General features: G+C 34.8%; 2 protein-coding genes across 3 annotated transcripts; one reads left to right on the top strand and one right to left on the bottom strand.

Annotated features, from left to right (window-relative positions):
* Positions 1–1,313: 1,313 nt before the first annotated feature.
* On the bottom strand, positions 1,314–4,197 carry LOC114322313 (uncharacterized). The gene is made up of 3 exons (XM_082867207.1): positions 3,997–4,197; positions 3,266–3,430; positions 1,314–1,689 (listed from the first exon to the last, which is right to left on the bottom strand). Exons 1-3 carry the CDS (start codon positions 4,016–4,018, stop codon positions 1,631–1,633), a joined length of 246 nt encoding a protein of 81 aa, XP_082723333.1. The 5' UTR covers positions 4,019–4,197; the 3' UTR covers positions 1,314–1,630.
* A 5,374-nt stretch (positions 4,198–9,571) lies between these two features.
* On the top strand, positions 9,572–12,885 carry LOC114256031 (F-box protein At5g07610). Of its 2 annotated transcripts, none has more exons than XM_028195596.2 (2): positions 9,572–9,794; positions 11,554–12,885. In XM_028195596.2, the coding sequence occupies exon 2, from the start codon at positions 11,579–11,581 to the stop codon at positions 12,668–12,670; it is 1,092 nt and encodes a 363-aa protein (XP_028051397.2). In that variant the 5' UTR covers positions 9,572–9,794; positions 11,554–11,578; the 3' UTR covers positions 12,671–12,885. The 2 variants fall into 2 exon arrangements, with proteins under 2 accessions (XP_028051397.2, XP_028051398.2); XM_028195597.2 differs by having other exon boundaries at positions 9,623–9,794; positions 11,551–12,885.
* Positions 12,886–14,201: the final 1,316 nt, after the last annotated feature.

The following is a 14,201-nucleotide window of genomic DNA, read 5'->3' as shown; positions in this document are numbered from 1 at the left end:
TCAAAGAAGCAACCTTCCATGATGAATCAATTATCAGTCTTTCTAAAGTCTTTTGTTATAAGGAACATTGTTAAATGCAGAACAATCATTACTAAATCTGTCATTACTAACATAAAGCTAATGTAACAATCTTTTATTTGTATGCAACATGTATCCAAATTCTATGGCTAAACCAATATCAAAGCCCGATGTGAATAGAAACTATTCTTTTTACCAACTTCCTCATTAATTGTTTGCAAAAAACACTTGAATTATTAGATTGGATATAAAACTATCCCTACTTATGAATGTCTGTCAGTGCCATTTCATTGAAGATATTAGAACATGTGAGAAAAATAATAACCAAAATAAAGTTCAATCACAAAAGGAAATATGTAGAAATGTATGTTCAATCACAAAAGCAACCTTCCATGATGAATCAATTATCAATTTTGGGCATATTCGGCTCTAACTCCCAACCAACGGATCCGAATTACATTCCGTTAGTTGTCACAAGTCCTATTTGTCATGAGGAAGCTGCCCATGAGAGTCACACGGTGGTTCGGGGGCTGTTTTGAATTTTTGCCCCCAAAATGCCATTTTTCGAGTAAGTTTTGGGCGTATTCGGCTCTAACTCCCAACCTACGGGTCCGGATTATATTCTGTCAGTTGTCACAAGTCCTATTTGTCATGGGAAAGCTGCCCGTGAGAGTCACATGGTAGTTCGGGGGCTGTTTTGATTTTTCGCCTCCGAAACGCCCTTTTTCGAGTAAGTTTTGGTCGTATTCGGCTCTAACTCCCAACCTACGAATCCGAATTACATTCTGTCAATTATCACAAGTCCTATTTATCATGGGGAAGCTGCCCGTGAGAGCCACATGGCGGTTCGGGGGCTAAAAGCTTGAAAAACGCCGTAAAAAGTTATAGCGACGTTTAAAATTTTCGTCGTTGATACAGCCACCGCAATAGGTTTGCAGCGTATAATAAATGTCGCTAAAACTATTAGACGATGTTTTTAAAAACGCCACAAAATGTTGACGTCCGCTTCTATTACCGTCACAAACTAACGTGTGACGTGAGCATGACGTCATTTAGTGGCGTTTTTCAAAAACGCCACTTTTTTTCTTTTTTTTATTTAAATTATTTATTTATTTATTTATTTATTTATTATTATGTCCAAAGCATACCATTTTAGAAAATATGCATTATAATGAATCTGAAAAAACAAATCTTCCACTAGACTAAGCCAAATACATTATAATGAAATCCAAAAAAACAAAATTCAAATTCACACTCCAGATACTTCAAATACCACATGAAATTAGACAACAATCTACACAAATCATCCAATTTCAAAGCCATATTACTCATCTATGATATGTACACACTTATAACTTGGTAATTATATATGCATACCAATAGTTAATAGAACTGTATCTTAACAACCAATACATCAAACAGTACATAGAGAAGCAGAAGACAGATCATTAAATGTCAGAAAGTCTTGGTAATTGTATTGAAATATCAACTCTAAAATCACAAGTTTTCATTTCAATTTTGACTAAATCTGATCACGTCTTCTTGGGTCAACAGAATTCACAGCCGTTATGAGCTGTGGGAGATTCTTGCAATTTTCTTCTTGAATTGGACTTTATTGGTACCACAAGATTCTGAGCACCTTGGAGGATGAGATCAATGGCTTCCAACAAGCTGCAAAACAACAATGAAACATAGATAATGCTTAATTTTGATTTGTATAATATATACATTCAAATGCTTATTTCTTGTACCATTTCTTTAATTAGAGATTTTATTGAAAGTATAAATAACAAAATCAATATTTCCATCACATGTGTAGCAAAATCAAAACAGAGAAGAGCTCAGAATGCAAATAGAATTGAAAACAAGCTAGCTTACTCCTAACAGTCAACAAGGCAATACATACCTACCTCATCTATGAGAATATGGGATGTCAGATCATTGTTGTCCCACATATTACACCAAAGTAATAGACACAATGAAAAGAAGAAAAAGAGGAAATGTTTCTTCTATCTGGATGGGTGGGGGTGAGGGTGGTGTTGTGTGTGTCCACTGTATAATTTAGTCTAGAATAATGTAAAATTGTATCATTTTTTTTTATTTGAAATAATTTAATTTTCTTATGTTATTAGTTTTGATTTAATATCTTATTTCATCAATTTTTTGATTCTCCCATATGATGCCAGAACAAGCCTCGTAATCTTTTATGACCTATATAGAACCTTTTAAACTCTTTTCTCTCCGTAATATGGATCCTTAGTTAATACCATCTTTCCTTGGTCACTAACTACTATTCTGGCAAGTTCTTAGTTCATTTCTTTCTCTAATAATAATCATCATAAGTAAACCAAAAGACCAAAGCACACACAAATGAGTTTTTAGACATGCTTTGGACCAAAAGACCAAAGCAGACAAACAGATCCATATATAGATTAACAATCCCTGAAAACAAACTATCCCCGAAACCAACTCATTCTCTTTATGTGATATTGTTTTGTGATATTGTTTTTTTTTTTGTTTGTTTTCGGGAAGGCAAGTGGCTATTGGTTCAAAGGTTAAAACTCAGCTTATTAACCTGATAGATTGTGGGTTCAAACCCGAGGACACCCACTTTCGTGCAAAGAGTGCAAAAGGTCAAGTCTATGCCCAATCTACTTCCTCACAGACCCCAATCCAATGGAGACTAAAGTACTATTTTTTACCACCACCACAACTAGTCCTAACACTATTATTTGAATGGTATTTGTTCTAAAACTAAAAAGCATAAATTTTTTGTTTGTTTTCGGGAAGGCAAGTTGCTTTCTTCAATTGGTATGGTTGAATGTTGTGTTTGCATAAATCCTATATATTATAGACCTAGACAAGTATCATAAATATCTGTATGGGTGCATTTATATTTGGAGAGAGAGAGAGAGAGAGAGAGAGAGAATTCCAGAAGTACTTAATCCATGCAAATCAAATTCCTCACCAATCACCAAGATTTAATACTTTTGAGTCGAATGAAAACCACAAAATAGCCTTTTTCCTCCACGAAAACTTCACAACTACTTAATTCCATGCAGACATTTCAGTATATTCATATACAAGTGTTTAATGTTGATAAAAGAAACCAAAATCCAATGTAAGAAACAATAGCACAAGTACAAGAAATGACTCAAATATGTCCCCATAAACAAGGTGATTGAAAAAACAAAATAAGTCATAATTCAAGTCGACTATGCATGAGATGGTATAGGAATTTCCGCACCTGGTCTTGGAAAACCTGGAGGATACTCATTGATACCCAAGAATCCATCTCCAAATTCATATGCTAGATCACAAGGCTGCTCTGTTGACATCACTTCATTATGTTGTCTCACCGCAAAATACAGTGGATAACGGGAACTTGCAAATTCAGCAATAACTGATCTACCTGACATGTTTCAAGTGTTTGTTACAAAAACCAATGATTACCCATAAATTAAGTCATAAGCAAATAAAGTGTAAAATGCAGAAGAAAAATCATTTAGCATAAGAACAATCAAAAGGAGTAAAAAAAGACATGACAATGAGTACATGCGCACGACAGCATTTTTTTTTTCTCGATTAAAATATGTATGTACTGGGGCAAAAGTTGAAAAATCATAAAACAACAACTTGGAACAAATTGTTTAACCAGTACCATCAGCTAGCATTTATGCTCTACATGATCTATTCAGCTACTACAACATTACAAAAATGGAACTCCACTAAGGGAAAATGAAAGCTAGAAGAAAGTATGCCCATTTTATGTATGAGTGAATGAAAGTCTGATTGAAAGTGCTAGAAGACCTATTTAGCTGCCATGGACATCACTATTTGATCCACATCATGGATCAATCCAATAATATCAACACTAAAAAAGCAGCTAAATTCTAGCAGTTTAGTATAGACTGTTGTAAAGATTTTTTGAGTCTTGGGCAGTAGAGCAAAATATATATTTGAAGTAAAAAAAAATACCAATGAGTCGTCCATATGTCATCCCATCCTTGACATGAAATATAGCTTGACATATACGAGAATAAAAAGAAACAATGACCCTAAGTTCGTTGCTCAATGATTAGAAAGAAGAGAAGAAGAAAAAAAAAGAAAAAGAAAACTCAAATGAATGAAAAGATAGTAACTATGGCTCAAAAAAGGTCCTTATGAGAGAGAGAGAGAGACAGAGAGAGAGAGAGTTCACCTTCTTGAAGAAATTTATCCAAGCAATAGGAATTGGCCCTAGTTTACAAATATTCAAATGTCACAAAATTTCAAGAAGTTCTAAGATGTTAATCATAACAAAGATATTAAAGAAAGAACTACAAAATACTTCTAGTAATCTCAAATTTAAATCAGTCAATCCATCAATCAATGTATAGGTGAATGGGAACTACTAAGATACAGGATATGAATCAGATGATGCATACAACGTAAAGAAAGTGATCAACAACATGAAGTATGCATATCAAACACTAATTTGAGATAAGAATAAGTAATTCTTATTTGAGGGCAATAACATAGTATAGGTCAACCCATGCCTTAATTTTATTCTTTGTTCCATCCACTTATCAAAGATTTTTGTATCATATCCTTTGGAGTTTACAAATCTGCTTTTATTACATTAACAAATTGGGGTATGCCCTTTGTTCAGTGTGGGTGAGTTCAAATGGAAGGTGGTAAAACTTGTGAAATGGCATGCAGGAGTTTTAGGGCAGGCTAAGTGAGAGACAAGGTAGCCTAAGAGAAAGAGAGGCATGGAATGATTTAGAGCTCTGTTCTTGTTTGTGATGGGGGAGCAAGGACGTGCTATTTATAATAGGTAGGGAGTGACATGTGATGGCGTCTACACAATCTTAAGAGATCATTAGGATCCAATGTGCTCCCCTTGGTGAAAACATGCCTTGCAACCCAAATGATCAAAATTTCAAGAATAAGATGGATAAATCTCCCCCTTGCTTATGAAAGCTGCAAGGGGGTGAAGTACCTCACAGAACCTAGCTCTAGCCACAAAGGACTATCCCAGTGTTACTTAGTACTTGACTCTCAAAGGACAATCAAGAAGTGCCTCATCAGGAGGACTCTCATTAGGTGATTTTGACCCACACAAACACCAAGTGCATTTGGTCTCGATCTTAGTGTTGTAGTGCTGTTGTCCTAAAAGGGGTATTGAGATGTCTTTTAGCTCGGGTGTCCATGTGCCTCATATCGTGTGCCAGCTATCTCCCAAGCTCGTGATATAAGCCTGCATCAATGAAGAAAAAGTAAATAAATGAATAATTGGCAATGCTAACACCACTCTTCAGTATCAAACCACAGATGCTCATGTTGGAGACAAGTCCAAGAACTTTAAACCCATTTACCGAACATTTGCATTAAACAAACGTATCACAGAACAATTCCCTACTTCACTAGAAGTTCCACAGATCAGTTCCTATTCTTTCTTATTTTGGCCATGTACCATGTTACATTGATATTATAAAAGAAGCTGATTTTGCATTTCCTAAAAGCGCAGTTCATAGATTCAAATCACTAAAACTTAGAAGTAAAATAAGAAAATGACAGTTTCAAATCACTAAAACTTAGAAGTAAATGAATAATTGGCAATGCTACAACTCCCAAACGAGAAGCCAAGGGTGTATACCCGTCAATCACTTGGTTCAACTCATTAGGCACAATATGTAAAATGCCACCACTTGGGTTCCAATCAATACCATGCATGAGTGTTGGGCTTCTCGAACTATGACCTACTCATCCAAATATCAATATCAAGTTAGAAGATACTAGAAAGAATGATAAAAATTGATAAGATACTTGGGTTCCAGTCACAAAATTGCCAAAGAAATTAATGTAATTGTCAACAAAACATCACATCATCGATAAATTATTCATTGTCGTCGCGAGAGGGTGACATTCAAGTGGCTCTGTCCATGTCAGTAAAGGTGTATTGGAGGTCTTAAATTAGAGTTTTTCATCATAATTATTCACAAAGCAGAACTTCATGTTCTTTAGAGAGCCATAATAACCTTCAATAAATTTTTCTAGGAAACTAATACAAGAATAGAGGGATCAAGAGCAAGGCAATAAAATCACAAATGTGTTCTACAACTATTTCATAACAAAAATTGGGCAGTCAATGAAGGAAACATTTACATACAATGATCATCCATAGCAATATTGATCTCCTAATGTGTTCTATATACTGCTCTGCTCAACATTCACTGCTATATTTAATCACTCTGTTTTTGTTCTGTTTTCCTTTTTTTGTTTTCTGTTTTCACTCTGCTTTGATCAAGTGTCCCAAATCAGTCCCAAATCATTGCAACAGCAATCACCCCAATGCCCAACATGACAGTTTCAAGCATCATAGATTTTTGTATCATCTGCCGGCAGTGTAAATGACAGTTTCAAGCATTTGACTGGTTCTGAAGCATCTGACTTAGAATCAACTGCAACTTCTACCATCAAGAGGGCCTAGAATTGAGGTATAGTTTCTTGTTTGATATTTTCTTTAGTAACAATTGAGTTCTTTTCCTAGCCAATGACATCCATAGAAAAACTGTGCTGAACCCATCAGCAAATCAGTTTGGCATATTCTTTATATGTTTCACCCTGATAAGTAGCATACTCTTCATCATGACCACATGATTAAGCATACGTAAAACTTTTCACCAGGGGTTACAGTTTTAGGATCAGCAGTCATTTAGAAATTTTACCATCCAGTAATGGTCCTTTTGCTTTAATACACCTATGGGCAAAATTATAGGGCCGAAGGTGAATGCTTAGACTGTAACTTGACTTCACAACACCATAAAAACTAAAAAGCAATGGGATACATAGTCAGGTTAAAGAATAACAATGATCCAAATCTGTATTTCTTGGTGATTTGGGACAGCAACACCAAAAGCTCAAAAATGCAATACCATTAAAACTTGAATAATAAAAGTTTTCACACTACTATAGGATACTCAGAGACAGCTAGCTAGGTTAGATTCTAGTTAAAGAGGAAGAAGAAGAAATAGAAAAAGAGAAGACAGCTTGTAGAGATGCATAAGATATTAACTTAATTATAGTACCTAGAGTTGAACACGATGTAAAAAACAAAGTGGGAAAGACAGCTAGAGAACACAACTTTTTTTTTTTTTTGATAAATTAGAGAACACAACTATTTGCTCATCTACGCCGTCTAGATCTCCATATAATGGCAACAAAATATCTTCTAATGCATAAACAAATTATAAAAGGCTGAATAAATCAACTAATAGACTTCTGGATTTGGAAGTAATGCACTTCAACAGGCATCAGCAGGTCACAAGTGGAAAGTTTCCCCCAAAACAACAACTTTTTCCTTTGCAAATAAACAAGCAGTTAAACTAGATAAAAACAAGAATTTACTTTTCATGTGTTTTGGTTTTGTTATTTCACTAGACTTGCATGAAAGATATAGTTTTGAGGAGCAATTATCTTTGGCTTCCACCTCCTCCTTGGAAAGCTATTGCAAGGATTCACTATTTATTGAAGTGAAAATTTAGATTAATTTGTTACCAAAGCAGTTAGTTTAGCTAGGGACACTTGGGGTGGGCAGCTATGAACCAAGATTTTGGATACTCCTACTTCAGACTGGATGATGAATAAGTTGTACTTTATATGAAAAATATGGGTCCTGTTTAATTTGCATATTAAAGCTTTCCTTAATATTTGGGAACAAAACTAGTTAATCAACTTCATTATTTCAAAAAGACAGATTTCTTTGTCAATTAATACTGCTGAACAAATTATACACAAAAAATGCTGAGGAATTTGTACCTGGGTCACAATTGTCCACTACAAATCCGGCAGAAGTTGGACAAAATCATTGAATTTGGTCCCGATTAGTATAGGAATTGCCGTCTGCAAACAAAAATTAAAGCAAAAAAATTAAAAATTTTATATGAAAATATGTTCATACTCTTTTAAGAATGAATAGTATCCAAATAATGAAATTCTGCAACTTCATTCTTTTCAATACAAAAATAGAGATTGCTGTCGATATCATCCATAACACACTTATTAATGATCAAATTATTGACATAAATCTTTTTCTCTCCCACAATTGCATTAAACAAGTACTTTTTCTATTGTAATTTTTTTTATTTTTTATTTTCTTTTGAGGAATATATGATTGGATAATTAATAATCTTAAATGTTTGGCACTTCACTAGTAAAGACCCCCATCAACAAAATGAAGTTCTACCCACTTTCATAATGTGTTCGTTGCCATTATATTTATCCATTCACTACTGCTATAGGAGAAAAAATATTACAGAAAAATGCATAGAATAATCTAAACCACACATTCCAATTGATGCAAATTTAGAAGATAGATTTAGTACTTGATTCCACTTTCTTGCTTGATTATACCATCCAATAACACTGTAATAATCCAGAAAACACAAAATTATATCAAATTAGTGGTTCTTTAAACTTAAAACTGTGTATGTATCACTATTAAAAGGAGTATTGATTTAATGATGAAATAATTAACATACATATTTAGAGTACACCGGCTAGTAAGATCAAACATAAACAAAATTGCTACTGCATCTTTGCAAGCAATAGGAATTTGATTAAGCGACCTATTGTCTCCTACATCCAAATTAAAATTACAAACAAACAAACATTTTAAGTAACTAGAATCCACTGAACGAAAAAATTACAGAGAAAGTAGAACAGATCAGCAGATTTGACAATGAGAAAGTAGAGAATGAAAAATATACCTGATATAAGAGCAAGAGAGATCAGCTAGAACAGATCGATTTTGGATTTTGGATCTGCGATTTGATGAAGAACAGAACAGATCGATTTGATAAAGAACAGATCGAGTTCGAGTTCAATGAAGAACAACTCGAGCGACAGAGATCGATGAAGAATAGCTAGAGAGTTCGATTGCGAGCGACATAGATCGATGAAACGCAAACCATCGAGCGTTTTGGATCTGCAATCGAGCAAATCGAGGGTTGAGAATGAGAAATTGAGCGAGCGAGCGAGAGAGTGTGTGTTTGAAACTGAGCGAGAGAGAGGGAGAGCTTCAAATCGAGGGTTTTGGAAGAGAGGGAAACTGAGTTGTGGTAGAGACTGAGAAAGAGAGACTGAGTTCAAAGAGACGGAGGTTTTGACGGTCAATACATTGACCCAATACGGCGCCGTTCACTGAGATCAGACACAACGTGTTTCGAAAACGTTGTGTTTCGTTAATTTATAGTGGCGTTTCCCTAAACGCCACAAAAAAACGTTGCTGTAGACCATTTTTCCTGTAGTGAAAGGTCACCGGTTGAAGAGGTTGTCAATATTCCTAATCAAATTATTCAGTGGCTGAGATTAATTTATAAAAATCTAATGGTTTAAAATAGATGTGTATATGATGTGCACATCTTATTGAGGTGCACATCTTAACAGCTCCCTTATTAGTAATGGAATAGGGGTGAGATTATTAATCTAATAGATATTAATCTAATTAGATAGTGAATACCACACTAATAGAATTATTAATATCTCACTATTAATTTTGTGAATCAACATGAACTAGGGATTCGAAGTGTAATTTGCCCCCTCCGAAATTGAAGGATACCCTAATAGTCAATCCGGAGTCATTTCCGGGTCCCAATTTAGGGTCCGACCATATCTGAACACACCCCCCCCCCCCCCCCCCTCTCTTTCTCTCTCTATCTCTCCCTCCTCTTGCTTTTGTTACTCTTCAAGATCACAAGCTCTTTGCCGATTCCAGATCAGTTTTTCCAAAGGTATATCTCTCTCTCTCTAACTCAATTCCTCACTATTTTCTCACTTCGAATTTGAAAATCGTAGCTTTATCTTCTGTAATAATAGTTACTTTAAATATCTTTTTAGTGATTTGCTCAATTCGATTTTTGATCATGTTAACTTTGATCTCTACTTGTTTTGAATTTCTCTATTTACTGTATATGCAATTCGGTTGTTGTTATTATGGGGGTGATGCGAAGTTGGGTTTAAGTTTAGGTTTTTGTGTCTTCTTGATTTGATGTAAGTCCATTTCTGGTTTGACCTAAAAGAGTGAGAAGGAAAAAGGAGATTTTGATTTTGAAACACTGGGTATGCTAGTTGTCTGTCCAACATGCTTCATGAGTGTTGAATATGCTCTATACAATGTCAATAGGATTCGTTTTCAGTAATGCCATGTTTGGATTTTGGATTTGTTTAGGGAAAATATTAAAGGAAAGTGTTAATGACTGCCCAAAGGGTTGTCATTAACCTTGGCGGGCATGTGAAAAGTGTATAGAGATATGTTAAAATATGCTTTGGGATGTTAAAAAAAAGGGTGGTGTTGCATTTTTTCCACTACTGTATTGTACATATGCACTTGTTTTTTTTTTTTTTTGGTCTAGGGTTTTGATTATGTTAAAATTACAATAAAATCCTTGCAATAGTGTAATCGAGTAGTTATTAGTTAGGCTTTGATCTGGACATTCCGGTGTCAATCAAAAAAAAAAAAACATAGTAATTGAGTATTCTAAAACAAAAAGATTTATTGTATGTACAATATAATAAAGACGAAAAAATGGTATAATAAAGACGAAATAGCTCCATCTTTTAAAATACACTCAGATTCCAAAGAAAAAAATTTAGCTTATTTTCACTTCTTTTTTTCTTTTTTCATTCCTCCTCAAATTCAAGATCCAAATATAGCAAAAATGTATGGCTTGTTTAGATCTTCATTTGGAGTAATTGAGCAAATAAACACTGTAGTACCTATTGTCTATTGATTATAGTTGCGTTTGGATTTATTTATGTTGATCGTTTATAATATTGACTACTTGGATGTGATGAAGTTATCTGTTCTGATAGAAAGGAAATCTATGGTATTGGAGATGCATTGCTCAATGAAGACCATTATTAATAATGTGACTAATCAATCCAATAGGCATTTAATTTTAATTATATGTCGATAATCTGGTCTGAATTAGAATAAGTGCCCAAATGCAAAATGACATCATTGTGTAAATTCATTAGAATCTCTTGCGTACACTCTATTCACTAATGAAGGTTATGCAAAGGAATACTACAGCCTGGTTGAAATCTTGCTGCATCTATTAACAAAGGATCTTATCTTGATTGTCGTGCTATTTTAAAGGTTTTAGGTACGGAATTTGTTTATTTGAAATGTTTTATGGATGTAATGGAAGTAAGCTTTCACGTTATTAAGTACCTTGTATTTGTAGAAGTGCAGCAAGAATCTATTTAAAAACTTATGGCGGTTTAGCAAGGATGAGAATTTTTTTTTCTTTCATTGTGTATCACATTAAAGTGAAATACAGTGAAACAGATGATTGAACTAAAACTTAGTTGATGTCCTTGACCAAATTTGTTCCTCTATATAGAACTCCCAACATTTGATACTCTTAGCAACTGCCAGGATAAACCAGGATCATTTCTCTCCTTTTTAGCTATTGTTATTATTGTTTCTTCTCATGTATATATTTTGCTAGTCCAAAAGACACTGAAATGTTATTGCTGTTCAAGTAGTGGAGTAAATATCGAGTGAAAGTCAATGGATCGAGGAAAGAGGCCAAATAAGCTCGTGGGCAGCAGGAACAGTAAGATTTACATGGACCTTAGGGATATAATAAGGGAGCACACTCTTCCTTTCCTTCCTGCAAAATCACTTTTCAGGTTCCAAGGTGTTTGTAGGGACTGGAAGCTCCAGATTTCAACTCCTTTCTTTGCCCACAACCAGTCACTTACCTTCCAGGCTATCTCAGGCCTCTTCTGCCAGTCCTCTGGGGGAGACCCACCATCATTTATCTCCATCGACCCTCAATCTTGTGGTGTTCCGGATCCGTCTCTGAAATTTTTGCCCGAGCCCATTGACATTAGGGCGTCTTCCAATGGACTAATTTGCTGCCAAGGTCAGACTGGGGATAAACCCTACTACATCTGCAATCCTGTTACCAGGCAGTTGAAGAAACTTCCTAAAACAAATGCTGATCATGGGCTCGATCCTGCTGTTGTACTTGTCTTTGAACCATCATTGCTCAACTTTGTGGCTGATTACAAGCTGGTGTGTGCTTTCCCATCTGTCGACTTTGATAATGCTACTGAATTTGAGATCTATTCATCCACTGATGGATCTTGGAAAATTTCTGGAGAGATTTGCTTTGCCAGCAAGAAGCTTGTGCCTAGATCAGGCATTTACGTGGATGGTGTTGTTTATTGGCAGGCGAAGCATCATGGGATTGTTGCATTTGATCTCACGAAAGACAGGTCACAACTCATCCAAGGGTATCATGGCATCAACGCAACTTTGGGGACGATGAATGGAAAGCTTTGTTCAGCTTATGCGAATGGCCGCTCAGTATTGGTGAATGTGTTGTCTAACGTGTACTCAAACACGATGCAAATGCACAGCAACACGAGGACGTGGGAAGAGAAAACCCGTTTCTATTTAGACAATTCTGCGCTTGGTGGAATTGCTAATGAGCAGGGAATGGTCCTCTTTGCAGGCTGCAATGTGATATTGGTTCAGTTCGGGAGGTCAATCCTTTGTTACGACATGAAGAGTAAAGAAACTAAAGTCCTATGCAATGTGCCTGAATACGATATCAGGTGCATATCTTATGTGAATAGCCTCGTCTACATCTAAATATATGCTTCTGTTTGTTCATCACTTGTTTCAGAAGTTCATCTAATCTCCATGATGGCCCTTTAAATTCTCAAGCTGGTGAGGGGTTTAATGGCCACTAGGAAATTTGAGATGTGCTTTAATTTATGAAGAACATGTATTGTGGAACCTTAATTTATTAGATTCATACAATTGCACGTGTTAATATTATATTTAATACCGTTGTTTTTCAGTTATTTTATTTTGTTTTATTTATAGGCCTTTTAATGTCATATAAAAAAATTGTTAAATCCACGGATTGCTTATAAGAAATCATGCATTTTATCATTACTTTGGTTTGCCTTTTGTCTGATTCTACATTCTTATTGACTAGATTGTGCGTAATCTCCAACCCGTTTTTCACATTCAAAAACCTAGGATTTTGTATTCACCCAAACAAAAGAAAAGAAAGGGAGGAGTAGAAGCAGCTGCTAGGACTTTTTTTTTTTTTTTGGTTAATTATTTTAGCGATATTGATTGAACTATGCCTCTTAGCTTGTCTCTCTCATCAATTCTTGTATGGGTTACTCATATTGCGGGTCGGCCCATCTATAAGCCCTTTCTGTTCGACTTCCTAACGAGTAAGAGTCCCTATGTCAAGAATTCTCACTAACTACCCTCCTAGCTTTTATTCAGGTAAAAAAAAAAAGAAGGGGGGAGAGTTTTTTCTTTGATTCTTTAATAGTTTAGTTCCAAAATTCAATTGGGTGTGCTTTTGTTAGCTTGTTTTGTCCCATTTTTCTCTTTTTCTTTTGTCCACTAACTCAATGACTTGTTAAATCTATGCTGAACTTCAATATTTGTTGCTTTGGAATCACTTAAACATCTGTCTATTTGGATGGAGTGATATGGTGTGAAATGATAAGAAAAGAAAAAAAAAGAGATTTTTTTTTTTTTTTTTTTCTTCTATATTGGGTTTATATGTTATTTGAGAAATGATTTGGTGAAAATGTTAAGAAAAGAAGAGAAAGAGAGCTCTTTTTTTATATTTGATTTGTAAATCAGGTGATAAACGATTAATTATCTTAATTTATTTGTTTTATTTCTCACAACAGTGTAAGATTTGGTGAAAAACTAAAAATATCGGTTATGTATTTTTTCAAAACATTGAAATTGCCAATCCTACCACCACCAGCGATTTGTTTGATTTGTATCTAATTCAATTCAACTCACTGAAACTCATTTATTAAATGAATTTAAATTGAATTGTTTTGATACATAACTTGTTTGACTCGCCTAAACTCAACGACAAACATTCATAGGTAAGTAAGGCTATATTGAATCCACCATTATTGAATAAACTCTAGATAATCTTTATTGTTTCCAAATTATTTATAAATTATGTGTACCAATTAAGATTAGGCATAACATTAAAAGGAAGAGCTATGATGGAGACCCCTCAAAACTCCCACCCCTACCACCCCCCACGCACACGTGGGGGTTGGGGATTAGGAGAGAAGAAAAAAAACAGAAAAAAAAAAAATAGACCAATCAAAAGCAAAGGGGGTCAAAA

The sequence above is a fragment of the Camellia sinensis genome, chromosome 4 (genome assembly GCF_055761805.1).
Source record: "Camellia sinensis isolate YWXY chromosome 4, ASM5576180v1, whole genome shotgun sequence".
NCBI lineage: Eukaryota > Viridiplantae > Streptophyta > Magnoliopsida > Ericales > Theaceae > Camellia > Camellia sinensis.
The sequence above is the reverse complement of the archived record's forward strand: the minus strand, read 5'-3'. Positions and strand labels throughout refer to the sequence as shown.